This window comes from Equus asinus, chromosome 30 (genome assembly GCF_041296235.1).
Source record: "Equus asinus isolate D_3611 breed Donkey chromosome 30, EquAss-T2T_v2, whole genome shotgun sequence".
NCBI lineage: Eukaryota > Metazoa > Chordata > Mammalia > Perissodactyla > Equidae > Equus > Equus asinus.
The window spans coordinates 1,698,668-1,722,901 of record NC_091819.1 but is presented as its reverse complement, the minus strand read 5'-3'; the positions used below and the strand labels follow the sequence as shown (position 1 = coordinate 1,722,901).

The 24,234-nt window shown below is 58.2% G+C and overlaps 1 protein-coding gene across 2 annotated transcripts in view; it reads left to right on the top strand.

Annotated features, from left to right (window-relative positions):
• PKP1 (plakophilin 1) overlaps window positions 1–24,234 on the top strand; it is a 48,541-nt gene extending 24,307 nt beyond the window's left edge. Inside the window, exons 3-14 of one of the 2 annotated variants that reach the window (XM_044762721.2) lie at window positions 4,435–4,829; window positions 7,895–8,039; window positions 8,769–8,976; window positions 9,777–9,954; window positions 12,148–12,262; window positions 13,790–13,945; window positions 14,708–14,884; window positions 16,178–16,331; window positions 16,698–16,884; window positions 17,409–17,493; window positions 20,284–20,389; window positions 21,614–24,234. In XM_044762721.2, coding sequence (XP_044618656.1) covers window positions 4,435–4,829; window positions 7,895–8,039; window positions 8,769–8,976; window positions 9,777–9,954; window positions 12,148–12,262; window positions 13,790–13,945; window positions 14,708–14,884; window positions 16,178–16,331; window positions 16,698–16,884; window positions 17,409–17,493; window positions 20,284–20,358 — 1,875 coding nt within the window. In that variant the 3' untranslated portion in view covers window positions 20,359–20,389; window positions 21,614–24,234. The remainder of the gene's footprint in view (window positions 1–4,434; window positions 4,830–7,894; window positions 8,040–8,768; window positions 8,977–9,776; window positions 9,955–12,147; window positions 12,263–13,789; window positions 13,946–14,707; window positions 14,885–16,177; window positions 16,332–16,697; window positions 16,885–17,408; window positions 17,494–20,283; window positions 20,390–21,613) is intronic. The other variant, XM_044762722.2, reaches the window with a different exon arrangement.

Genomic DNA, 24,234 nt, shown 5'->3' with positions numbered 1-24,234 from the left:
CATAAAGCGGCGTGTTGGGGAGGGGAGAGCTGACTGGATAGACGGGCCAGGCTGCTGGGTTTGTCTTGTAAAGGGCAGAGAGACCCTGGCAGATGTCAAGCAAGGCTAACGAAGGCTTTGTCTGAGGAAGGGCAAGGTGGTGGCACCAGCAGGCAGGCAGCAGGGTCCCCGGGGTGGTGGGGGGCTGGCAGTTGTGTGGTGGTGGACCGATGGTGAACGGATGGCGGCCGGGACCACCGTTTGTGCAGTGGGATCAGAGAGGATTCTCAGATGGAAGGATAAAAGGACGCCGTCCCTTTCTGAGTGGTTAGTCACCGTCCTGTCCGGCGATCTTGGGTGAACGGGACCTCCTCCGGTTTGGGGGCCTCTTCAGACTGAGGAGGACTCGCCACGGGAGTGGAAACTGACAACGTTCAGTTGCTTGAGGGCCTGGATCTTGAGCTCATGCTGCTTTACTTGGGCTTAGGCCCCTGCAGAACTGTTTCTTTGCCTGCAAAATGGGGGGGCGCGGCCCCTGAGAGCTCCCTGACCTGAGGAGGAACAAGAAGAGACGATTATGTTGAGGGGCGGGGAGCGTTCCATGGGGGGTCAATTCCACGCTTCTCCAAGAAGGAAGGGGACCAGAGAAGAGAAGTGGGTGAGTTATGAGACCTCAGTCCTTAGAGAAGAGGGGAGCCGAGCAGAGCCCAGCTGGGAGAGGCTCCTCACTAAGAGCAGCCCTCTCAGGCCCACCTTGGAAGATGGTTCCAAGCGTGGACCCCATAACAGCCCCACTGGGCTCCCCGGTAGAGAAGCATGTCTTTGTGGACACACCAGCCCGGGCTTCCCCCTAGCTGTCCAGCCCAGCCTGCTGTCTGGTTGAGTGGTCAACTCTGCTCCCAGGAAGTCAAGTTTCCACCCTCCGGAATGTTCTGATCCTTGGACCGTTCCACCTGAGCCTGGAGCTTCCCAAGGGAGCCTGAGACAACCAGACAAGGAGTGTGTATGTGTCTCACTGTCCTTTGTGTGCGAAGTGGGGGAGCTGCCAGCAGATTGCTATCTGAGCGTGGGGTGTGCCTGGGAGACCTGGCGTTGGCACAGGGCTCCCCACCTGCGGTGGACACGTGGGCTCGCACACACAGCCCTTGCATTCCATCCCGGCCGCAGCTGCCCGCTGGGGACCTGGAAGGGAGTGTTTGCAAATAGGACTATGACTGTGAGGCGTTATTGGCGTTTAGGGCCTGGGGGCCATGAGCACTAAGCAGCCTGCAATGCTTGGGGCAGCTGCACAATGGAGAATTGTCCGCCCCAGACGCCCACGTGAAGAGGTACCACACCGTCCATCATAAAGACTGGCTTCATGCTGGGTGACCGTCTAGGCAGCCCACACTTCTCTGTTTTTCTGAAACCTATGAGGCCTGTCCTGTGTCCTTCGGGGGAGACCAGCGTGGGACTCTGAATACACTCTGCACCCCTTTTGTGGGCTGTCCTGGCTTCCTGGGTCCCTCCCCCGCAAGTGCCGACCCGGTGACTCCTTCAGGTATGGCGTAGGCTCGCAAACCCTCAGCCAGGTCAGAGAGGCGGCCAGCCTGTCCCCAATCTGAGCGTCAGAGGGATACAGATGTTCCCCCTGAGCCAATGCTGACATCCCACTGTCCCCAGCGCGTTACGAACATTCGTTCATCGATTCTGCCAACAGCCCCGTACCCTGGGCACAATTATTAGACCAGGTTCACGCATGAAGAAACTGACACACATTGGGTTTAAGTGACTCCCTCAGGACCACCTCTCAGGCAGTTGGCTAGGGCTCAGCCCAGGCAGTGTGGCTCCAGGATCCCCGTGCTGTGGAAGTCAAGATGCCCCCACCACTCCGGCCTGATAGAAAAAACAGGGGAAGGTCACAGGCCATCCGTGCAGGGAGGGCTGGGGGCAGCCTGCCCTGGCTGAGCCTTAGAGGGGAGCCAGGCCCCGTGTAGCTCTAGGAGAGGACGGGTCCTGGCCCAGAGGAAGCTTTGCTCCCACTTGTCTAAGTGACATGACTGGAGAGTCATCTCCAGCAGTCCTCAGACACACAGCCCACCAGCAGCCATGACACAGGAGCTGGGGTGGGGTTCCCAGCAATGGGTGATGCCACTGGGGTGTGGCTGATGGGGGGATGGGAAAACTCGGTCCCATAGGGGCATCTCCACCACGCCCGCACCCTGCAGACACAGCCAGCACCGCGTTCCCAGCAGGTGGCCTCCTCTTACTGAGACCTGGCGGGGCTGCCTGCGGCTCCCTTTCCCGGCTCAGGAGAGCACGCCCAGAGCCTCTGCCAGCTGGCTTCATCAGCACCATCACGTTCTTGCTGGGTGTGGACCAGGATCGGCGTTGGACTCGGCAGGTGTCTGAGATGACATCCAGGAGTGTCATTTACTGAGAACGAGAGCGTCCCTTGTCATATTTCCACTTCAGGCTGAGCCCACCTTCCCCCCAGAGTGCCCTCGACACCTTCCTCCCCCTGAGAGAACAGAGCCCAGCCGGTGTGGCCACTGGCTGAAAGCCGTGGGGCCAATTGCGTGTTTTGCATGTAATCTGCAAAGTGCACGTTGCCGTCCACATGCTCAGAAACCTCCTGGCTCCTCTTCCTTCTGCCTGTCGTCCTCCATTTCTGCCTCCCCAGTGCCCACGCACCAGCTCCCTTCGGAGTGGGTTGCTTTGACCCCATTTGGGGAAGAAAGTTGTGCCCGCCTGAGTGCACAGCTAGGTGTGTGCGTGGAGGATACGGGCGCGCCATTGCCAAGGTTAGCAGTTTCCGGCTTCTCGATTTAGATGCCACTTGTAACTGCAGCTTGACCCTCGGTGGTTCTTGCTCTCTAAGACTCTAAGACTCCCCCAGGGCAGGCCCCTCCCCAGCCTTCATGGCTAGACCCGGTGTGGACGGGAGTTACTCCGTTGCCTAACACCTCTCCTACACGTGCACACAGGCACTCACACACACACACACACACTCCCTCTCTCGTGGGGTGGGGCGGGCAGGCTCCAGGCTGCTGGACTTGGCGCTGCCTCATCCCGGCAAAGGCGAGTCCACGTGTGCAACTGTGTGGAGACATTTCATCAGGCCCCATGTTGATCCTCCAGTCTCGGGACAAGTCAGAGCAGGCGGACCTGCCAGCCTGTGGGCTCCCAGGAAAGTCCTCCCTGGGCAGCTCTGTTTGGAGCTCCTTCCTGCCACGTCTGCAGCTTTGCAGGCTCCTCCCAGGAGGTGGACTCCCAGGGTGGGCTCCCCCAGAGCCCTGGGGCGCCCATTGTTTCACGTCTTCCTGATGGGTTGCTCCTCTGCCCGGCCTGAAGCAAAGCCCACCCTGCAGCCCCCTGGCACCTTGAGCGCAGGTGCCCGCGGAACAGAATGCCCAGGAGCAGGAGCGTTTTCTCCGTTTGGCCTTTGAGGGCCTGTTACAGTTTCTTTTTGCCCCGGCCAAGGGGAGGCAACGTGAGGAATAAGCAGAGAAATGTCAGTGGAAAACCGATGTGACCAGAGGAGGAGAAATGTCCCCATGCTGGGTACAGTGGCCAAGGAAGGCTGGCTGTCGGAAGCTGCTGGCGTCTGCGAAGGCACGGGGCTTGGAGACACGGGCGAGAGTCCCCCCTGTTGCTCTGACCTCACCGGGTGGGTGTTGGCAGCCCCTCTGCTCTCTGGGCCCCTGACACCCCTCCGGGTCTGGCCCACGTGGGGCAGGATCAGTGGCTGCTAAACTTTTTTGACTGCAACCCACAGTAGGAAGTGCATTCTACATTGTAGCAAGCACCCATGCGTCATTTCACAAAACAGCACGCACCCTTGCTAAGCTACATTATGCTCTATTTTGTATCCCAGTGTAGATGATTGGATCCTATTTTCTTTTTATTGTGGTGATAACAGCTTATAACATTGTGAAACTTCAGTTACATTAATATTTGTCTTACACCGTATCAGGGTGGCCCTTCGCCCCTTGTGCCCACCCTCCACCCCCATTCCCCTGGTAACCGCTAAATTTGTTCTCTTTGTCCATAAGTTTGTTTATCTACCACATGTGAGTGAAATCATATGGTGTTTGTCTTTCTCTGTCTGGCATATTTCGCTTAACATGATGCCCTCAAGGTGCATGCGTGTGGTTGCAAATGGGACGATTTTGTCTTTTTTTATGGCTGAGTAGTATTCTATTATATATATAGATACACCACATCTTCTTTGCTGGATCTTATGTTTTTAAATGACAGTCACAGTCTCCTAAATTGATTCCATAATCCATAATGAGTCACAACCTGCAGTTTGAATGATAATATATTCGATGATGGCTGAGGTTCCTTCCGAACAGACATCTGGGATTGCATGAGCATCATTGTGGGGCCGGGGCAGGGCTGTATCCTATGGGAGACGGATCCAGGCTCCCTGGTCAGGCCCCCTGAGCGAGCCTTTCTCCCTTTCTCTGCCAGATCTACAATGGGACCCTCAAGCGGGAGACGGACAACAGACGCTTCAGCTCCTACAGCCAGATGGAGAACTGGGGCCGCCATTACCCCCGGGGCAGCTGTAACACCCCCGGCACCGGCAGCGACATCTGCTTCATGCAGAAGATCAAGACGAGCCGCAGCGAGCCCGACCTCTACTGCGACCCGCGGGGCACCCTGCGCAAGGGCACGCTGACCAGCAAGGGCCACAAGACCACCCAGAACCGCTATAGCTTCTATAGCACCTGCAGCGGCCAGAAGACCACCAAGAAGTGCCCCGGGCGCCCGCCGTCCTGCACCTCCAAGCAGGACCCGGTGTACGTCCCACCCATGTCCTGCAGCAAGGACCTGTCCTTTGGCCACTCAAGGGCCAGCTCCAAGTGAGTGCAGCTGGCTGGGGTGGGGTGGCTGAGTGCGGCCGGGGGAGGCAGAGGTCAGCCTGGCTGTGCTCTGCAAGGGAGCTCTGGAGGATGGGAAAGATGTGGCCTCTGACCCCTGGGAGTTCACTGTCGCTGCCTGGGGAGCTCCTGGCCTCGGGGAGTTCTCAGTGTGAAGGGGGGATGGAACCCTCACACCAGAACAGATGCCGTGGGCGTGGAAGTTACGGGGTCGGGGTTATGAGCAGAGGGGGCTCGTTAGAGAAGGTGAGCCAGGCCAGCGGTGCTCACAGTGGGGTCCTCCCACCAGCAGCCCTGTGAGAAATACTGGTTCCTGGGCCACTCCCAGACCCGCTGACTCAGGAGCCCGAGGTGGCCCAGTGGTGTCACCAGGCCCTGCAGGGGACTGTAATTCACACTGGGGTTTGAGACTCTCTGATCTTAGTCACGTAAATCTATCCATATTCTGATGTGGACCACGGGAATGGGGCTGTGCTCCACCTTATCGGACAAAAGACAAGCAGGACAAATGGACATAAAGACCGAGGGATGCCATCTAGCATTGGGAAACAGGGAGCAGCTCCTGTCTGTAAACCCTGAAGGGCCAGTGCCCAGTGGGAAGGAGGGAGACCAAGTGGGGTGTCCTGTAAAGAGCCACAGGCATGGGCCACCATGTCTCGAGGACGCTGGGCCCGCCCTCCAGGGCTCAGAGCCCCGTGAACCTCTGCACTGCCCTGTGTCACCACCTAATGATCATTTATTCATTTGATTGACACATTACTGAGCATCCACTATGCTCCTGGACCCGTGGTGAGGGCAGGGGACACCGCCATGAGCAGAGCAGTCCAGGGCTGTCCTAGGCTGCACGAGGAACCCCTGAACCACTTCCCATGGAGGTCCCGGGAACACTGCCTTCTTCATCTCTCATCCTCATAGCCCCTTCCTGGCAGGTGCTAGAATCCTGCTAGAGGAAACAGATGTTAAGCGGCTTGCCCAGGGCCACACAGCCTATGCACCATCCTGTGCTCTTCCCTACTTTACCACACTGTTTTGACAATAAGCAGAGCCCCATTCTAAGGCTGACCCTCTCCTAGCTACTTAAAGGCCATAAGGTATATTTAGGATGATTTGGAGAACTAAGAAAGCTTTCTCCCTTGGAGACTGGTCAGGTTCTTGTCTAGCCCTGAGAGGACAGGGTCTGGGTGAGACGGGGAGGGGGGGTGAGTGACAAGCCATTTAGAGATGACGTCTGACTGGCAGATGCTGGGTGACATCTCAATGTGGGGTGGGCTGCTGCTGAAATAAGACCAGAGAGCTCTGGCCCTTGGGAGATTTTTCCAGAAGTCGAATTGGATTGCCACACTAAAACCACGAATATTTCTTGAGCACATATGTGGCAAGACGTGAGGCCGGTACAGATGAGGCGAGGGCTCCCTCTGGAAACACTGGGAGATTCTAGTGGCCTATGGTTGGGCGCCACAGAAGGGGCTGCCCCCTGCCCTCGGGGAACCAGGACACAGACAGCCAGACAGGCAGCCTCTGAGTCAATAGCAGGGAGCCGGGGGGTTCCCAGAAGAGAGCTTTCTCATCCCTGGGAGGGTTCATGGAAGTGGCACTTCAGCCGGTCACATGGGCAGTGACGGAGACACAGGTGTGCCCTGATCAGGACATAGTGGAGAGAAGAGTCTTACTGGAGCAGATTCTTGGTAGGGGCTGGACAGTCAGGCACAGCAGAGCCAGACTATTAGGTTAAAACATGAAATTTCTGCTTTTGTGGCACAAAAAATGTTGACTATCAGGCATTTCATATGGTTCACCCTAACACGTGCCTTCGGATGTGCATCTGTTTGAATTTCACCTGTAGTATGGAGTAGCCGCGGATGAGAAGAACACAGGGAACAGGGTTTTAGGACTGCTAATCTGGTAAAAGTGTGTAAAATTGTATATAGGGGAGTTTGGAGAAGAGAGCCAGTTGTGAGGGATCTCTTGCTGCAGACACCATCGGAGTACTCATGGTCAGAAGGAAGGCAGTGGCCCTGAGGATGGGAAGAAGGAATAGATGTGAGAATTTTTGTGCAGAAGAATTAGCTAGACTTGGGAATGGAGGGAGGAATGGAGGAAAGGTGGGAAGATGGAGGGAGGAAGGGAGGAAGGGAAAAGGGATGGATGGATGGGTTGATGGATTGATGGATGGATGGATGGATGGATGAATGGATGGATGGATGATGGATGAATGATGGATGGATGGATGGATGGATGGATGAATGGATGATGGGTGGATGGATAGATGGATGATGGATGGATGAATGATGGATGGATGGGTGGATGGATGGATGATGATGGATGAATGATGGATGGATGGATGGATGGATGGATGGATGATGGATGGATGAATGATGGATAGATGGGTGGATGGGTGGATGGATGGATGGATAATGGATGGATGAATGATGGATGGATGGATGATGGATGGATGAATGATGGATGGATGGATGATGGATGGATGAATGATGGATGGATGGGTGGATGGATGGTGGATGGTTGACGGATGGATGACAGATGGATGATGGATGAATGATGGATGGATGGATAGATGGATGATGGATGGATGATGGGTGGATGGGTGGGTGGATGATGGATGGATGGATGGATGGATCAAGTATGGATGACAGATGGATGATGGATGGATATGGATACATGGACAGGTTCACAGCCGTTGTCTTCCATTTTCCCAATACCAGGCACAGACATGAGAGGTGGCAGAGTGGGTGGGGAGCTTTTCCTCAGGAATAGGGCAGAAATTTTTCTCAGCATAGAGGTCACTCACCTGCTTGGACATTACCCCATGACCAGGGCTCATCACAGCGAGTGCTCACCATGGATTGAGGCTTTTCCCTCCTCTGGAGGAGCCGTTCCACAAGGAGTGTTCTCCCAGGTGCGCCTGGGGCTGCCTTGGTGGCACTCTCCGGAGGGAAGATGAGGCTGTGGAAGCTGGGGAGTGCATGGGGGAGTTCCGAGCCCCTGCCCCAGGGCTCTTGTCACCCACACCCTTTGCCCGCTCCCCGCAGGATCTGCAGTGAGGACATCGAATGCAGTGGGCTGACCATCCCCAAGGCTGTGCAGTACCTGTGCTCCCAGGATGAGAAGTACCAGGCCATCGGGGCCTATTACATCCAGCACACCTGCTTCCAGGATGAGTCTGCCAAGCAACAGGTAACTGGTGGCACCCCTTCCTCTCCTGTAGGCCTGGGTAGGGGCTGAGTGTGTCAGCCCAGCCTCACATTTCGAGATGAGAATGGGCATTTGCGCATAGCTCCCTCTCACTCTGCCTGGGGCGAGGGGCGTGCTTGACATTGGCCAAATCAGAGCTGGGCATCTGAACCCTCTGTGCAGAGCAGAGCCCTCTGCTGGAGTGGACACGAGCCGGGCATGTTTCCTCCATTGCTCGTGGAAGAGACACTTCGGGGACAGCCGTGGGTTCCACAGAAGTCCCCTTTCTCACGCTCCACTGAAGAACGTGACTACTGCCCATTCCTCAGCTTCCTCCCTGACCTCCTTTCTGCCTGTCTGTCTGTCTGTCTCTCCCCGAATCATGACGCCCTCTCTCACCAGGCATCTATGGTGGAAATAGGGCTGTTGGTGCCTCCCAGCTTGGCTGGCATGGGTATATGCATTTTCTGGAAAGTCCAGGATTCAGGGCTCACAGAGGAGGGTACCTTCTGAGGGTCTCCCACTGGGATGCAGGAACACGAGGGTCCGGGTCCCTGTCTTGGCTCCTGGTCTGGTCGGTTACCATCACCTCGCACTGCTTATTTGTTCTGGTTGGTGTGGATGTCTCTGAACTGAAAGTAGGCTTTTTGGTCTGAGAAATAGCGCTTTGGGCAAAGTTAGGAGACCAGCCTCCCCTCCCTGACCGGGCGGCGTGCACCCCTGTCCCCACAGGTGTATCAGCTGGGAGGCATCTGCAAGCTGGTGGACCTCCTCCGCAGCCCCAACCAGAACGTCCAGCAGGCCGCAGCGGGCGCCCTGCGTAACCTGGTGTTTCGGAGCACCACCAACAAGCTGGAGACCCGGAGGCAGAACGGAATCCGCGAGGCCGTCAGCCTCCTGAGGAGAACCGGGAGCACCGAGATCCAGAAACAGCTGACCGGTAGGAGCCCCAGCCACGGAGGACCCGGGTGGCGGGGCGGGAGCAAGACTGCCAGCCGCGGCCCCAAGATGCGGTGGGACAGTCCCTCCAGGCCGGGCCAACCACAGCTGTGCAGATCTGGTCTCAGGCCAATCTCCCAGGAGCCTGAGAGGCCGGGTTAGTTGTGTCCAGTTGGTGACCCTGGGTGTTGTGCATACCCACAAGGGGTCAACGTCCTTTTGAGGATACAGGGCAAGGAGTGGAAGGCTGGGGTCCAGGCAGGATCCGTACTCCACAGACCCTGAGATTTGCAGGTGACAGGGAGAGAGTCGGGTGGATGAGGAGCTCAGAGGTCTTAAGCATCTACCCTGCATGCAAAAGATATCCCTAATACTCAGGGTGGGGGCACAAGAGATAGAAGTCACTGTGAAGCCCTCATATTTGACTGGGAAGATGAGACCGTGCACAGAGGAATGAGGATATGTATTTCTGGAATGCCTTTCAGGTGGGAAATAACATCAGAAGATTGAGTGCTGAAATTTGTATTCAAAACCACTATCAATCAAATGTTTTTTGATCATCTTCTGTGTGCATAATGTTGGCCTCAGAGAGAGTTGCCCTCTGCCCTCCAGGAGCCTGCAGTCTAGTTGAGACGCTGGGAAATGGGCTCCTGAGACAATCAGACACTGGATTAGATAGACCCGCCCACCCAGAACGTGATAGCTCAGTAGGGCTCACGGGCTGGAGCGGGTGGGGTGGTACCTCGGCCCCTGGGGCCCTCCTGAGCCTGGCGTGTGCTGGGTTGACTGTCCCCACCCCAGGCCTGCTCTGGAACTTGTCTTCCACGGACGAGCTGAAGGAGGAGCTCATCGCCGATGCCCTGCCGGTCCTGGCCGACCGCGTCATCATCCCCTTCTCCGGCTGGTGTGACGGCAACAGCAATGTGTCCCGGGAAGTGGTGGACCCCGAGGTCTTCTTCAACGCCACGGGCTGCTTGAGGTGAGGGAGGAGGGCCCTTCCCTGGCAGCCCCATCTCAGCCAAGATTCGGTCGGGGCAGGGAACCCAACGTCCGACATGGCCCTCGTGGGCAGACTCCAGGACGAGGGGCTGCATTCCTAACTCCCCTGGATCTGGATAAGGCGCAGGACCCCACAACCTCCTTTGAGGGGTCGCCACAGACTTGGTTAGGAATCTCCCCGTGGAAGCACCTGGATCTGAATATCTAAGCTGGTGCAACCATTTGCCCCTCCTCCGGCCCTGAGAAATGCATTTCTTGTGCCATCTTAAAGAGCTTTCTTTTAGACAAAAGTTACTGATTGGCTCCCAATGAGTCGCTTCCTGGCTCTGATTCGAAAACCATGTGCAATATTCACTGGCGTGAAGATGGCACTGCTTTGCCCCCAAGGTCCCTGACTTCTGCATGGGGTGTGGCAGCGTCCCTGGGGACCTGGGGAGGGACCTGGACGTACTCACTCGGGAGAAGGTTTACATGCTGGCCGGGGGCGCAGTGCTGGGGTGGAGGTGAAGCAGCTGAGCAAATCCCCCTTGGGGTCAGACCTTGCTCTAATGGGGTTTGTCTTCCCAATCCTGGGAGCCCCAGAGTGAAGGGTGCAGTTGACATGTGCTCATGTCTCGGCCTGTGCTCCTCCCTACCAGCCCCATGTAGCAGCCCCCAGGGGGGCAGAGAGGCTGGGAAGATGAAAAGCCAGGGTAACTAAGGCCTTATTGCCGGCTGCCACCCACCTGCACCCAGCAGATGGCCCCAACTGCTTGGGAGCAAGCCCCCTACTGGGGGCAGACAGCTTACCCCAGGAGGGGCGTGCGGTCCCAGCCCAGCCCCTGCTGGCTCCATTCTGATCCAGCGCCCAGCCCCAGACCCCACAGAGCTTCTTCTGGCCCCACAGACTCCCTGGGCAATGGACAAGCTGAGCTTCCAGGCCCCATTCAACAGGGTGTCAGGTGCAGTGAAGCCATTGACAGTCATAAAATTTACTGTCCTGGGGACTAGGTGAGAGGAGAGAAGGGCGAAAAGAACTGAGTTCAAAGGAGACTCCATCCCAGCCTCAGTAGGGGCTGGGCAGAATTGGCCGAATGAGTTTTCTTTCCTTCCTTCTTCCTCATTTCTTTTTTTTTTTTTAATGATTTTATTGAGGCCATATTGGTTTATAACATTATGTAATTTCAGGTAATTATGTAATATCAGTTTCACTGCATTGTGCTCACCACCAATAGTCGTTTCCATCCATCACCATATATACTTGCCCCTTTACCCCTTTTGCCCAGCCCCCCACACCCTTCCCCTGGTGGCCACTGCACTGTTCTCTTTGTCCGTGTGTTTGTTTTTCTTCCACATATGAGTGAAGTCATGTGGTGTTTGTCCTACTGTGTCTGGCTTATTTCACTTAACGTCACTCTCTCAAGGTCCATCCATGTGGTTGTGAATGGCACGATTTTGTCTTTTTTAAGGCTGAGTAGTATTCCATTGTGTATATAGACCACATCTTTATCCATTCATCAGTCGATGGGCACTTGGGTTGCTTCCGCATCTTGGCTACTGTGAATAATGCTGCAATGAACTCGGGGGTGAATAAGTCTCTTTATATTGTTGATTTCATGTTCTTTGATAAATACCCAGTAGTGAGATAGCTGGGTTGTATGGTGTTTCTGTTTTTAATTTTTGAGAAATCTCCATACTGTTTCCCATAGTGGCTGCACCGGTTTGTATTCCCTCCAGCAGTGTACGAGGGTTCCCTTCTCTCCACATCCTCTCCAACACTTATTATTTCTTGTCTTGTTACTTATAGCCATTCTGACGAGTGTGAGGTGATACCTCATTGTAGTTTTGATTTGCATTTCCCTGGTAATCAGTGACATTGAACATTTTTTCATGTGCCTGTTGGCCGTCTGTATATCTTCTTTGGAAAAATGTCTGTTCACATCCTCTGCCCATTTTTTCATCGGGTTGTTTGTTTTGTTGTTGTTGAGTTGTATGAGTTCTTTATATATTTCCTTTTCCTCTTCATTCCTTTCCTCTTCTCCTCCCACCACAACCTCCAACCTCCACCCCTCCCCCCTGCCCTTCTTCCCCCCGTGCTGTCTCCCCGTGTGTCCCCACCATACTCTTCCTGCCCTTCTCTGCTCTCTCTTCCCTCCCTCTCCGCATCCCCCTCCATCTCTGTCCTCTCCCTCAGGAACCTGAGCTCAGCTGATGCCGGCCGCCAGACCATGCGAAACTACACGGGGCTCATTGACTCCCTCATGGCCTACGTCCAGAACTGTGTGGCAGCCAGCCGCTGTGATGACAAGGTAAGAGGGTGGCACCCAGGGGGTGCCCCGGCCCCCACCCCTCCTCTCTGTCTGGAGCCCCAAGGCCCAGGGCCTCTCCTCGAGTCAATGAGGGCAGCATCTCGGATTCCAGGCCCTGACGTTTTTCTCTCCCAGACTCCACGAGGTGGGTCTGCACTTTCTGGGAGCCTTTAAGGCTTGGCCTGGTGACAGGACAGGAGCCCAGAGCCTGGCCCGTGGAGCACTGGATGCTGAGCACTCCGACCCTTCCCCCAGGGCTGGAGGCACACCCTCTCCCTCCTGTTGGGGCTGTGAGGGCAGACGGGCCATGACCTCTCTGCTCCTCAGTTTACACTCTGCTCAGACGTGGGTGATCACAATCGTGTCTACCTCTCGGGTTGCTTTAAGGACTCAGTTAATAAGCAAAACATGAAAAAGCGCGAACAGGCTTTCCAGGAGCACTTGCTGCCCGCAGCCTGAGGAGTCCACACTGATGCCCCAGGGCCCCAGTCCCTCCCTGAGCCGACCACAGCTGTCTTCCCAAAAAGGCCATTGGCTGAGCCACGGCTCCTCTGGACTTTTGGACAGACTAGCCCAGACAGGCAGAAAGGGAGCATGGCGGAGGGAAGATAAACCGCGGGCTGAGACGGTTCCACCACGGCAAACGGTGGTGAGGGAGCACTGATGGTCAGGGCAGGCTGGGCATCGTGGACACGGGTCCTACACACGATTTCCTCGTGGAGGGTTTTGTCTCCTGCTCCCCCATTGGAAGCGACAACAGGGCCTCAGGAGGGAGCCTCGTCCATCACCTGGCTACCCAGCCAGATCCCAGTGGCATAAAGCTTCCTATGCCTGTGTACACCCGGGTCCTGGAAGTCAGATCCCCTCAAACCGAGGAGGGCCAGACCTCATCAGGAGGGTAAATCAGCTGCCCCAAACCCTTGCCTGGTCACTAAAGGACAACGGCGTGGACCTGGGAGCAGCCGCCATTGCGAAGTGTCGGGTCCCGGTTCCCTGGGATGGGTTAGCACCTTTGGCATTGAAAGCTGAGGACTCACCATGAAAAGAGAGAACTGTGAGGGCATTGGGACTCCATGGCTTTTGGACCTAAAACTGTCAGGGCTGCCCCCGAAGGAGTATGTGCCAGGACGGAAGGCGGATTTCTCAACGGCCCAGTCTGACCATTGGCACATTGCCCGTAGCAACACACACAGTAACCACTGTCTGTCATGTCCTACTGTGTGCCAGGCCCCATGATAGGGTCTTTCCATGTATAATCTTCCCAATAGCCCAGCGAAATAGACAACTTCTGCCCCATTTTACAGCTGAGGACACTGAGTCCCAGATGGTGAAGCAGGTCACTCAAGTTCACAAGGGCAGGAAATGGTAGAACCGGATTCAAATCCAGGCTCCTGGGGGTGTCAGCGGGAGACCTTCCCAGACTGGGGAGGGTGCCTCTGCTCTTCCGCCCCCTCCCGTCACTGAGGGCAGGGAGCGAGCCCGAGGGACATGGGTGGAGGCTCAGGTCGTGCGTCTCTCGGTCCCCAGTCCGTGGAGAACTGCATGTGCATCCTGCACAACCTCTCTTACCGCCTGGATGCCGAGGTGCCCACCCGCTACCGCCAGCTGGAGTACAACGCCCGCAACGCCTATACCGAGAAGTCCTCCACCGGCTGCTTCAGCAACAAGAGCGACAAGACGATGGTGAGCACCATCCCTCCACTGGCAGAGCCGCCCACTCCCGGCCGGGCACCCCTCTGGGTCCCTCGGCCTCTTTCTGCCTTTTCTCTCTGCCCAGCCGGAGCCTGACGCCGGCCCCAGGGGGCAGCCCGTGCTGAAGCCTTGTCCTGGGATGCACTGCACCCGGGAGCCGGGTGGAGGGCCCTCCATCTTGCATACAGAGGGATCCGTGTCCTTGGGGCCCCTGAGGTCAAAAGCTCAGCCCTCTGCAGTTCCCACCCTCTCTTCCTGTCTCATTGGAAAAGTGTCCCCATCTTCTCCGTGCCCCCTGAGGACATGGGGGTGGCCAGGACTCTGTACCTCTCTGGCCTGATTCCACTGCCTCCTGAACATCCAGGTTTCCCCAGAAGCAGGAGGGTGCAGGGAGAGGGAGGGCAGCCTCCAGGCCCTGGACCACCCTGTTGGCCCTGTGGGGGTCAGGCCCAGGGTCTGACTCTGGGCGGGAAGGAAGCATCATGATGTGAGACCCAAAAGCAGCCTCATGCAGCTGAAGGGTTTGGGCAGAGGCCGGCCTGGAGCATACTTCCCAAGATATGGGATGCTCTCTGCCTCCCTCGGGGACAGCCCAGAGGACCATGGATGTTCCCTCGCTCTGTGGAGCTGCCGCGGTGCACGGAGGAAGGGGTGCAGTGGGCAGGCGCGTCCTGGGTCCCTCCCATCTGGGAACAGGACCCTGAGATTTGGGGGCAGCAGAGTGCTCCCTACTGATCTGCTGTTTGTCCTCAGAACAACAACTACGACTGCCCCCTTCCCGAGGAGGAGACCAACCCCAAGGGCAGCAGCTGGCTGTGCCACTCGGATGCCATCCGCACCTACCTGAACCTCATGGGCAAGAGCAAGAAGGACGCCACCCTGGAGGCCTGCGCCGGCGCCCTGCAGAACCTGACCGCCAGCAAGGGGCTGGTGAGGGGCCCCCCTTCCCTCCCGCAGCTCCCCCGACCCCGGTTCTCTGACTCGCGGCCCAGGCGCGGCCCCTGCTTCCCCCTGAGCCTGTCCCGGTCTGAGTCCATCAAACACGGAGGGCTTCAGAGCCTGGTTCTGCGAACACGGGTAGAGGGTCTGACACAGGCTGGGCTCCCGGCTGGGCGCTGGAGAAATGATGACGGGGCAGAAATGGCCCTGCCTGCCGGGGTCTCCCGGGTGCTAGGTGGGTCATAGGCAAACGCCCTCCTGTTGGATTCTGTCTGTGCCCACACAACGCCCCTTGCCTCGTGACTCCTGGCCCCGAGCTGGCCGTGGCTTGGGTCAGGTATGGGGATCCGGGGAGTTTTTGTGGCAGGAGGACTCTCCCGTTTGTTGAACTGACAGAGGTATAAATAGCGGGTTTGGACAACGGTCTGGTCCAGAGGAAGATGTGGCAGAATCGGTAGAGATGTGGAGGCCAATTATGGTCTGGAGGACGTGATGAGACGGGTGGAGCCAAGGAGGCCTGTCTGCAATCAGGAAGCACGTGGATGGGGAGGCAGCCAGCCAGGCCTCATCTTAGGACAAAAGGGAGCGGGGTGGAAGCGGGGCGAGTGGGAGTTGAGGGGAAAGAAGAAACTCTCCTGACTGAGAGGAGGGGCTGGGGGTCTTAGGAATGCCACACCAGCCTGGCTCAGGTCACAGCCAGGATAGCTGTGTTGCTAGAGGCCCGGATGAGCTGACCTTCTCCCAGGGGACCCTGGATCCCATGTCCGTGTGGCACTGACCCTCTCTTATCCATCTTTGTCTCGGGCAAGTGCTCCCAAGTCATACTGAATTCTCCGGAGGTAGGGAAGTGGGAGCAAGATGGTCAGAGCTTCTCCAGTTGACAGATGCCCTTGACCACGTGGTTTCACGCGAGCAGATGCTGCTGAGCCGTGTAAGGGAGGCAGAGCCAGGACAGACGGGGGTGCAGTGGCATCTGACACTGCACTCTGGAGGTTGATTCTGGGCCCCCACGAATGAGGAGACCAAGCCTCCCCTCTCCTCGCCCACTCGGGCTCCAGGCGGCTCCGGGAGCCGAGACCAGGGTCAGGGCAGGCGAAGGTACATTTTCGCCCAGCTGTTCTGTAGTTGTCGGTGTGTGAGCAAATCTGTGTCTGTCTTTGCCTGTGCTCCCAACGTCCCCAGAGGAAAAGTTCTGGGGCTCCATTGTTTGGGATTACCCGGCCCTTGTCTGCCCCGGTGCCTGGGAAGCCACAGGCCAGGTCCTCACTTGTCCTTCTTGCTCAGATGTCCAGTGGGATGAGCCACTTGATCGGGCTGAAGGAGAAGGGCCTGCCTCAGATCGCTCGCCTCTTGCAATCTGGTAACTCCGATGTGGTGCGGTCCGGAGCCTCCCTCCTGAGCAACATGTCCCGCCACCCTGCGTTACACAGAGTGATGGGTGAGTGCCCCCACGGCGTCAGAACCCCCACCTGCCTGCCCCTCTAGAGAGGGCTCGGCAGACCCCCACTTCCCAGAGCCCGCTGGAAGGTCACCCTCTGACGGTCCCTGGGGTGAGCATCCCGGGAGGGGAAGCTGGCCCGAGACAGGCTCGGGGGTGGGAAGGGAGGGCCACCTAGGGATGGGAGCAGGAGTGTGAGGTCCCATGGGGCTCCCAGCCCCACGTTGGAGCTGGAGCAGACCCTCAAGGGGCCGCCTGGCTGGGAGCCTGGCTGATGGCCGTCCAGGACCGTGGCCCCCGAGGGAAGCCCTCGCCCCCTTTCCCTCGGCCATCTGACCCCATGTCCTCCACTCGCTTCTCTCCCAGGGAACCAAGTGTTCCCGGAGGTGACCAGGCTCCTCACCAGTCACACTGGCAACACCAACAACTCGGAAGACATTCTGTCCTCGGCCTGCTACACCGTGAGGAACCTGATGGCCTCCCAGCCGCACGTGGCCAAGCAGCACTTCTCCAGCAGCATGATTAACAACGTCATCAACCTGTGCCGCAGCAGGTGGGCGGGAGGGGACGGGGACCCGAGAATGTGCAGTGGCCAGGGCAGGGGGAGGGGGGGACAGGGACCCCAGAAGGGGAGTTGAGGTGGGGGGAGGGCCTGAATGGAGAGAAGGTCCAGAAGCCTGGAGCACCATGAGCTCAGGGTCCAGCAGCCAGGCCTCGAGGCAGCACGCGCCTCGGCTGGGAGTCAGCAGGGGACACTGAGTCCTCGGAGGGCCAGCAGGAGGCACGAGGCCACAGGCCCAGTGGTGTGGGAACTTTATTCCGCTCCATCTTTATTCCATTCTGTCCTCTGAGGCCAAGGCCCGGGGCAGAGCATCTCCCTGTCATGGCCCAGAAAACCCTCTAGGAGGGCAGAGCGTGCGGTTGTGCCCACTGTGTGGAGCCAGCCCAGGGGGCTCCTCGCACCCACTCTGGGGCCGCCCCACGTCTCCAAGATCTGGAGGGGAGGGGCGGGGGGAGGAGGGTGCTCATTCAGGCCTCCCAGAGTCTCACCCCACAAATGGACTTCCCGCCCACCAGTGCCTCGCCCAAGGCTGCAGAAGCTGCCCGGCTCCTCCTGTCTGACATGTGGTCCAGCAAGGAGCTGCAGGGCGTCCTCCGACAGGTAAGCGCCCACTGCTGACCCTGCTGGCAGGGCCCTCCCTCCACATCCCCCCTGTACTGAGTCAAGTCCAGGCAGATAAGAAGAGGGAGGCAGGGGGCTGGCCGTGTGGCCCAGTGGTTAAAGTTCCACACGCTCGGCTTCAGTGGCACAGGTTTGCCGGTCCGGATCCCCAGTGCAGACATCCTCTACTCATCAGCCATGCTGTGGAGGCGTCCCAGATGCAAAGTGGAGGAAGACGGGCACAGATGTTAGCTCAGGGCTCATCTTCCTCAAGCAAAAAAAGAGGAAGATTGGCAACAGATGTTAGCTCTGGGAGAATCTTCTTCACCAAAAAAAAAAAAAAAATGGAGAGAGAGGCTGGTGGGCCTACCCTGCTCACTTGGGGAACCTGAACCCCACTGGAGACAGAGGCAGACGTGAGAGACAAGCGTGCGTGACCATGAAGGTGATCCAGGCCCGGAACACATCCCTGGGCTCAGAGATCTAAGCAGGTGCTGAGCGCACGGAGGGCAGGGGAAATCAAGGAGACGGGTCAGAGGCAGGGGGTGGGATCCCTTAGGAGCAAACTGAGAAGCAGAGTGGACGAAAGGCACTAATTCGTCTGAGGGCGGGACGTGCCCCCCGGCTGGAGAGGGAGGTTTGGCCAGATTTCAAAGCCCCTTGCATTTCAGACTGAAGAGTTGAGAGTTTGCCTCCAGCCCTGGGGATCCAGCGGGGGTCTGAGTGGAGGGTTTCGTGATGAAAGCAACACTAGGAAGACCCCTTCCCAGCAGCCTGCAGGGCAGTGTAGACCGAGAGACCCTGGGCTGCTGCGTGTGTCCACTGGGGACCTTGGGTCCTCTCTGTCCCCATCCCCACGAAGTCGTAGTGCAGGTCAGTCCTTCTCCGCCGTCCTGGGCGGTTGTTCTAGACTGAGACGTAGGCAACGGTGAGGCTGGGAGTAAAGGACAGGACCACAGGAGGTGGACTAGGGGGACCAGCGATGCTCGAGCTGCCAGCGGAGACACTGTGGCTCCATTAACAGACACAGCGGCTGGCAGAGGTCGTGAGGGAGGAGAACTGATCTGGGGAGGTCGAGTCTGAAGGAACGGGCTGGGGGCCCAGGTGTGGGACCCGGGGAGAGAGGCCAGGCCGCCACATAGACTGGAGCATTGATCAGATTGTTGAGAGGGGAGAAGCCACGAGAACAGGCAGGGCCATCGTGGGGCGCGTGTCTGCAGAAAAGCCATGGAGGATGGGGAGGCATGGAGAGACGCTCTCCTGGGGGCTCAGGGAATCGGGAGGAGCTGTGCAGGGTGCCCAGGAAGGGGCTGAGACCTCGTGGGAAGAGCATTTGCTAAGGGAGGGGGGCAGCAGTTTCCAGGGCTGCAGAGTGGCCGAGGAGGACAGAGACCCAGGAGGCCCTGGGTCCAGGGGTTTGGAAGTCCCCTCACCTCTCAGAGCACCGCTGGCAAAGCAAAGGGTGGAGGGGAGCAGGGTGGGGCGTGAATGGGGAAGGGGGCATGGGGCCAAGGGGGGACCCTGCTCACCTGGGTTTGGCCCTGAAAGGAGGGGGATGAAAAATGGGTAAAAAGACACCTGTTTAATGACAGAGGGGATCCCGGCATCTCTGTCGCCAGGTGGGAAGGAGACAGAGAGGAGGGGAAAGTGAAGGGGTGGAAGGGTGTGAGGAACGGAGAACCGAGGGTCTCAGAGGATCAGGAGCAGCCTGGTCAGGCAGAAGAGGGGACGGAAGCCAACCACGTGGGGCAGGGGGAACACACTTTCCTCCAGCCCAGCAGGGAGATGGGAGGGAGGGCCAGGAAGCTGCTGGGGTCAGCGATGGCTGGAAAAGTCTGAGGCTGAGGTCAGTAGCATCCTGTCTCCTCCGTTAGACCATCCAGCACTCTTTTCTGACAGCACCACGGTGGGGGCAGTTGTGGGCACATGGCAGCTGCCAGGGCGGCCAAGGGGAAGGGAGTGGGCCAGGCTGTTTCCACCAAGTGCAGCCACGCTCAGCAGGAGCAGGCAGAGCTGCCGGGGCAAAACGACCTCACGTGAGGCACACCCAGGCCGGGTGGGACGGGGGCTCCGCACACCACAGTCTTGGTGCCTCCTATCCCCGGAGGTCAGTGCGAGCTGACAGGCTCTCAGAGCTCGGGGCCACACCAGCGGCCTCTTCTTAAGCTGCTAGGCCCCTGCTGCTATCCTCATTTGCGCCAGGCGTTCATTGAGCGCCTGCTGTGTGCTAGGACAAGCAACAGGGACAAGACCCGTGTCCACCCCGCAGGAGCTCAGGGGTTGGTGGGGCCGGAGGTGGGAGAACAGACGAAAAGACAGCCTCCTGCACGGGGGCTTCTCATTACCAGCGGCAGCCCCTGCTCCGGCGTTTGAGAAATGCTGGGCGAGCCCTCCCCACCCAGAGCTCGTCTCTGGATTTAAAAAAAAAACAGAGAGTCAAAGGGAAGAACTCCCAATGACCCTTCTAGTCTGATTTTTGTGGTGGTTCTGTTTAAAGAGTGATACTTAAATCCTCGCGCCTTGATTGGGATTTCTGCAAATGCAAGAAGGAAACTCCAATGTGTTGGGCGGGGTGCAGACGTTTCACTGACTCGTGGCTGTCGGTGGCCTGGGTCTAGCTGCCCACTTCGTCAGGCCAGCTTTAGCCCTGACGCACACACGAAGCGTGTCTGCAGGGCTGTGGTTCAAGCTGGGGATGCTCTGGGAGGACGGTTTCCGACCCCGTGGGAGGCCCCAGGACCCTGCTCCATCCCAGGATATTTCATACAGCTGCGGTTTCTTCTTTTGCAGCAAGGTTTTGACAGAAACATGCTGGGAGCCTTAGCTGGGGCCAACAGCCTCAGGAACTTCACCTCCCGATTCTAAGGAGAGGCTGCCCAAGTAAGTCAGCTTACAGGTAAGAATCGGCCCTCCCCCACGGTGGGGGCACCTCCAGAGCCCCTGCAGCAGCCTCAGCCAGTCTCAGGGAGAGAGGCCAGGCCCGTGCGCCCCAAGGACTCAGAAGCATCCTTCAGCCTGGCAGACAGCCTGGCTCTGGCCAACACAAAGCCTGTGAGGGAAGCAGTGTAGACTGCTTGGCCAGCATGCCATGGGCTGTCCCACCACAGGACATTGGACATATGTGATATCCTGGTAGCATCAGCAGGCCAGAGGTCTGGGCAGAACTGCTGGGTACATATGTGTGGGTTGTGCACTGCACAACCCAGGTGGTGCCATTCACATGGACTACGGTGTGACTAGCCACCCTAGAGTTATCCCATATGTCATTGTGGGTTTGGGATCCACAGCTCACCTTCTTATCCTTTTTGTAATCCACTTCCCGGTTTCTGCACATGCCTAGTGTAGACAAGCTTATTTCTAGCTGATGATTCTAGGGACCAAAAGGTCAGAACCAACATCTACGACAGAGGCCCACAGGCCTGAGCTTTCGTGATAATCACCTGGGATGCTTGCGGAAATGCACGCTCCTGGCCCCAACCCCAGCAGTGCTGACTCTGTGGCCCTGGAGCGGGGTCCAGGAAAAGGCATTTATAAACAAGCGCTCAAAGTGACTTTGGGGGCAGGTAAGCCAGCGGCCACACTTAGCGCTCAAACCAGGCATCGTCCATCCTAGACAGGGTCACCAGGGGCGGCCCCGGTGCAGAGCCATCTGCAAAGAGCCAGGGACGACGACGGGGCCTCCTGAGCTGAAGGGGGTGTCTTAGCACCCTGGCCTTCTGCCAGCGTCCTAACCCCGACCCCCAGGAGGGTCCCTGTGGGGGAGAGGGCTGTCACTTTTGTCCAGATGAGGATTAAGTAAGACTTCAGACACCCGTTCCTGGGAGGTGAGCCTCAACAAGATGAGGACGGGAAAAGGGAGAAGGCTAAACCCGTCAGATTCTTCACGAGCACAGTCTCGATGCTTCGTGCTGCGCTGGCCGCCGTGCGGGTGGAACAGGGTGGGCATGGCGGCCGGGAGAACAAAGCTGGCAAGCTTCCGAATCAGCAGGAACGACCTGTGACCTGGCCCTGAGCCCAGTCTCAGGCCAGCGCCCATCAGTGCGTACACATGGGGGGACGGGTGGCAGGTGCGGGATGGAGACCTCTGGGGGTGCTGATTATGGGATTTCTCCTCTTCCAGAGATGAAATGACCCAGCTGAGAAGACCACAGGCCTCGCTGGAGGGGTCATTCTGTCCACACCATGCAGTGTTTGGACAAGTTCAAACGCAAGGAGAACAAACCTGGACACTGCAGATGATGGAGATATTTTTAGATTTTTTTTTTCCTTAGGGGAACTGGCAGAAAATGGGGGTTGGGGAGGGTGGGGGGGGGCCTTTCTTGAGTTAAAGGGGCTTGTCTCTGATGTTGATACTTCTTTCGCTGAGAACTGGTATATACGTGTGTATAATGCGTGCGTGTGTGCGGGTGTGTGAACGCGTGACCGCAAACTGCAAACAGCGGGGTGAGCTGTCCGACTGCGGCTCACGAGCGGTGACAAGGACTCCTCGTGTTTCTCACTCGTGGGCAAGGACGACGCGTGCTTCTTGTTTCTCTGTGCGTAGTTCCCGAAATGCATTGTGCCCCGGGCAGGGCCCTCACCGGGGTCAGGCCCCGAGGAGGCTGCAGGGGGACCGTCTCCCAGGGGGCGAGGTGGCAAGGGAGAGGTGGCAAGGGTGTTGGGGTGCAGTGTATCTCCTGGGAAAATCGGGTTGTCCCGGAACGCCCCCCTTCCCCCAGCACCGTGAGGCCTGGGGCGGGCGGGGTGTGGGCCCTGCAGACGGGCAGGGACAGCCACACTTGCTTTGCTGTAGGAAGTCTGTCCCGGGGGGCTGGGAGCGGGAGAGGGGGCTCACCATTCTCTCGGGCCGTGTCCCCGTCAGAGCAGCTTCAGCCTGCAAAGGGGCTGGTCATCCTTGGGAAAGAAAGCGGATGATGCTCGGAGCGAGAGAGCTGTTCAGGGCCTGGCTGTCTGGTCTTCATCGTCCTGCTGGAGGGGGACGGCTGGGGCTGAGCAGGGACCCGCTCCAGCCTCCAGGGGTACAGGCACCTTTTCAAGGTTAACAGGAGGATGCTTCCCTGCCTGTCAGGGGAGACTCACCTGGGGAGTGCTGGGGGTTCCCGGAAACGTGGAGCAAGGGGATTTGGAGAGACCAGGAGAGGGACTGTCATGTCAGGGCACCAGCAGGTGGCTGCCCCCACCTTCCCCTGAGCCCCAGCCGCAGGGGATGCCATAACAGAGGCCCGGCCCCGCCGGGGGCACCAGCCGCAACCCAGACCCCAGAGTTGTGTGCATTTCAGATGAGAAGTAGTGGAAGGGCCTCATGAGCAAAGCTGGCTTAAAGGGCCCTCCACATGTCCCGAGGGACCGAGCAGGACAGAGGGTGCCGGGCCCCCCCGGCCTCAGCCTCCACCGCCGTGCCCACGCTGTTGGTATCAGATAGGATTTAGCGGCCTGGTCCATACCGTCCTCTGGAAGATGGACGGTGCTCCTCGCTCGTCATGGGCACGGCCCCTCGTCCTCCTCCCAGGTCTCCTTCCCCCGCTGCCCCGCCCCTCAATGCGGCCCCACTTCTTACCCAGCCGTCAGAACCCCAAAGCACCTCTCTGGGCTCAGGGTGTGCTGTTAGGAGATGCGACAGCTGAGGCTGGGGGAGGCCAGACGTGAGGACAGGCTGTTTAACCAGGTGTCTGTGGGTCTCTGCCATGCTCCCTCCTTCTGCTCCTGGCTCACCCCTCCCTCTCAGCCCACGAGGGAGCCTGGTCCCCCAGACTGTCTTGGGTGCAGGCATCAGAATGACCCCTCTGCTGGTCATCGGGGCAGAGGAACTCATTTCTTTAAAACACGTGTCTGGAGCACCAAGATGGGCCGGCACCTGTCACTGTCCTCACGTAGCCCCCATTTTCTTGGAGGAAAGGAAAGACAGGGGTCCTTGGCTTTAGGGCTCCCCAGTGTGAGAGGACTGTCCAGCCCAGTCAGGGTGAGAGAGACGTAGCTGCTCCAAGCTAGTCGGCGATGGCCCGCGAGGGGCCCCAGCCGCGGTAGCTCTGCCCTGACGTCCCATAGCAGCTCTGCCCGCTTTCCCTCCCCGCAGGGTTGCAGAACCCAGGGCCCGGCCCTCTGCCTGGGGACGGGCAGCTTTCCAGACCCCGGGGGTCCGAGGTAGACAGTGAGGCTGGGCCTGATTTTGGTAATGTCTTTCATGCCCTGTCCTTCGGAAGATGCGACCCTGAGAGGGTCGCTAGAAAAAGGGGTATGGGGTTTGCCGGGCTATGTGTCTGGGCATGTCTCAGTATTTCATTTCCACGTGGGCCTCTCACTACCGCAGTCCACACCCAAAGCAATACGCTCCAATCAGGGGCCAAAGGAGGAAGGACACGGACCACCCAGTCTCTCCCCATCCCTGCCCTGACCCCGGGATCTCCCGTGTTAAGGCAGATCCCATCAGTGGCCAGCAGCAGCCTGTCCAGGGCGGATGGGGCCAGACCAGCAATGCAGACCCCGCACTTCCCCCCGGGACATGGGAGGCCATGATGCTCTCTTGTCCACCATGGAGTCTGGCTGAGAGATAGGGTGGCTGGGATGAGCAAGATCGGGACTATGGGATGGGCAGGGAGGTGCCCCGGACCCACCGCCCCCCTGCGCCGTGTTCGTGTAAGAGCCACGTCTGGCCAGGCCTGTCTCCCTGTGTGATGCACTGTGTATTCGCTTTGTTGGAAATAGAGGAAATCAATAAATTGCTGGCGTTTCTTTGAACCTTTT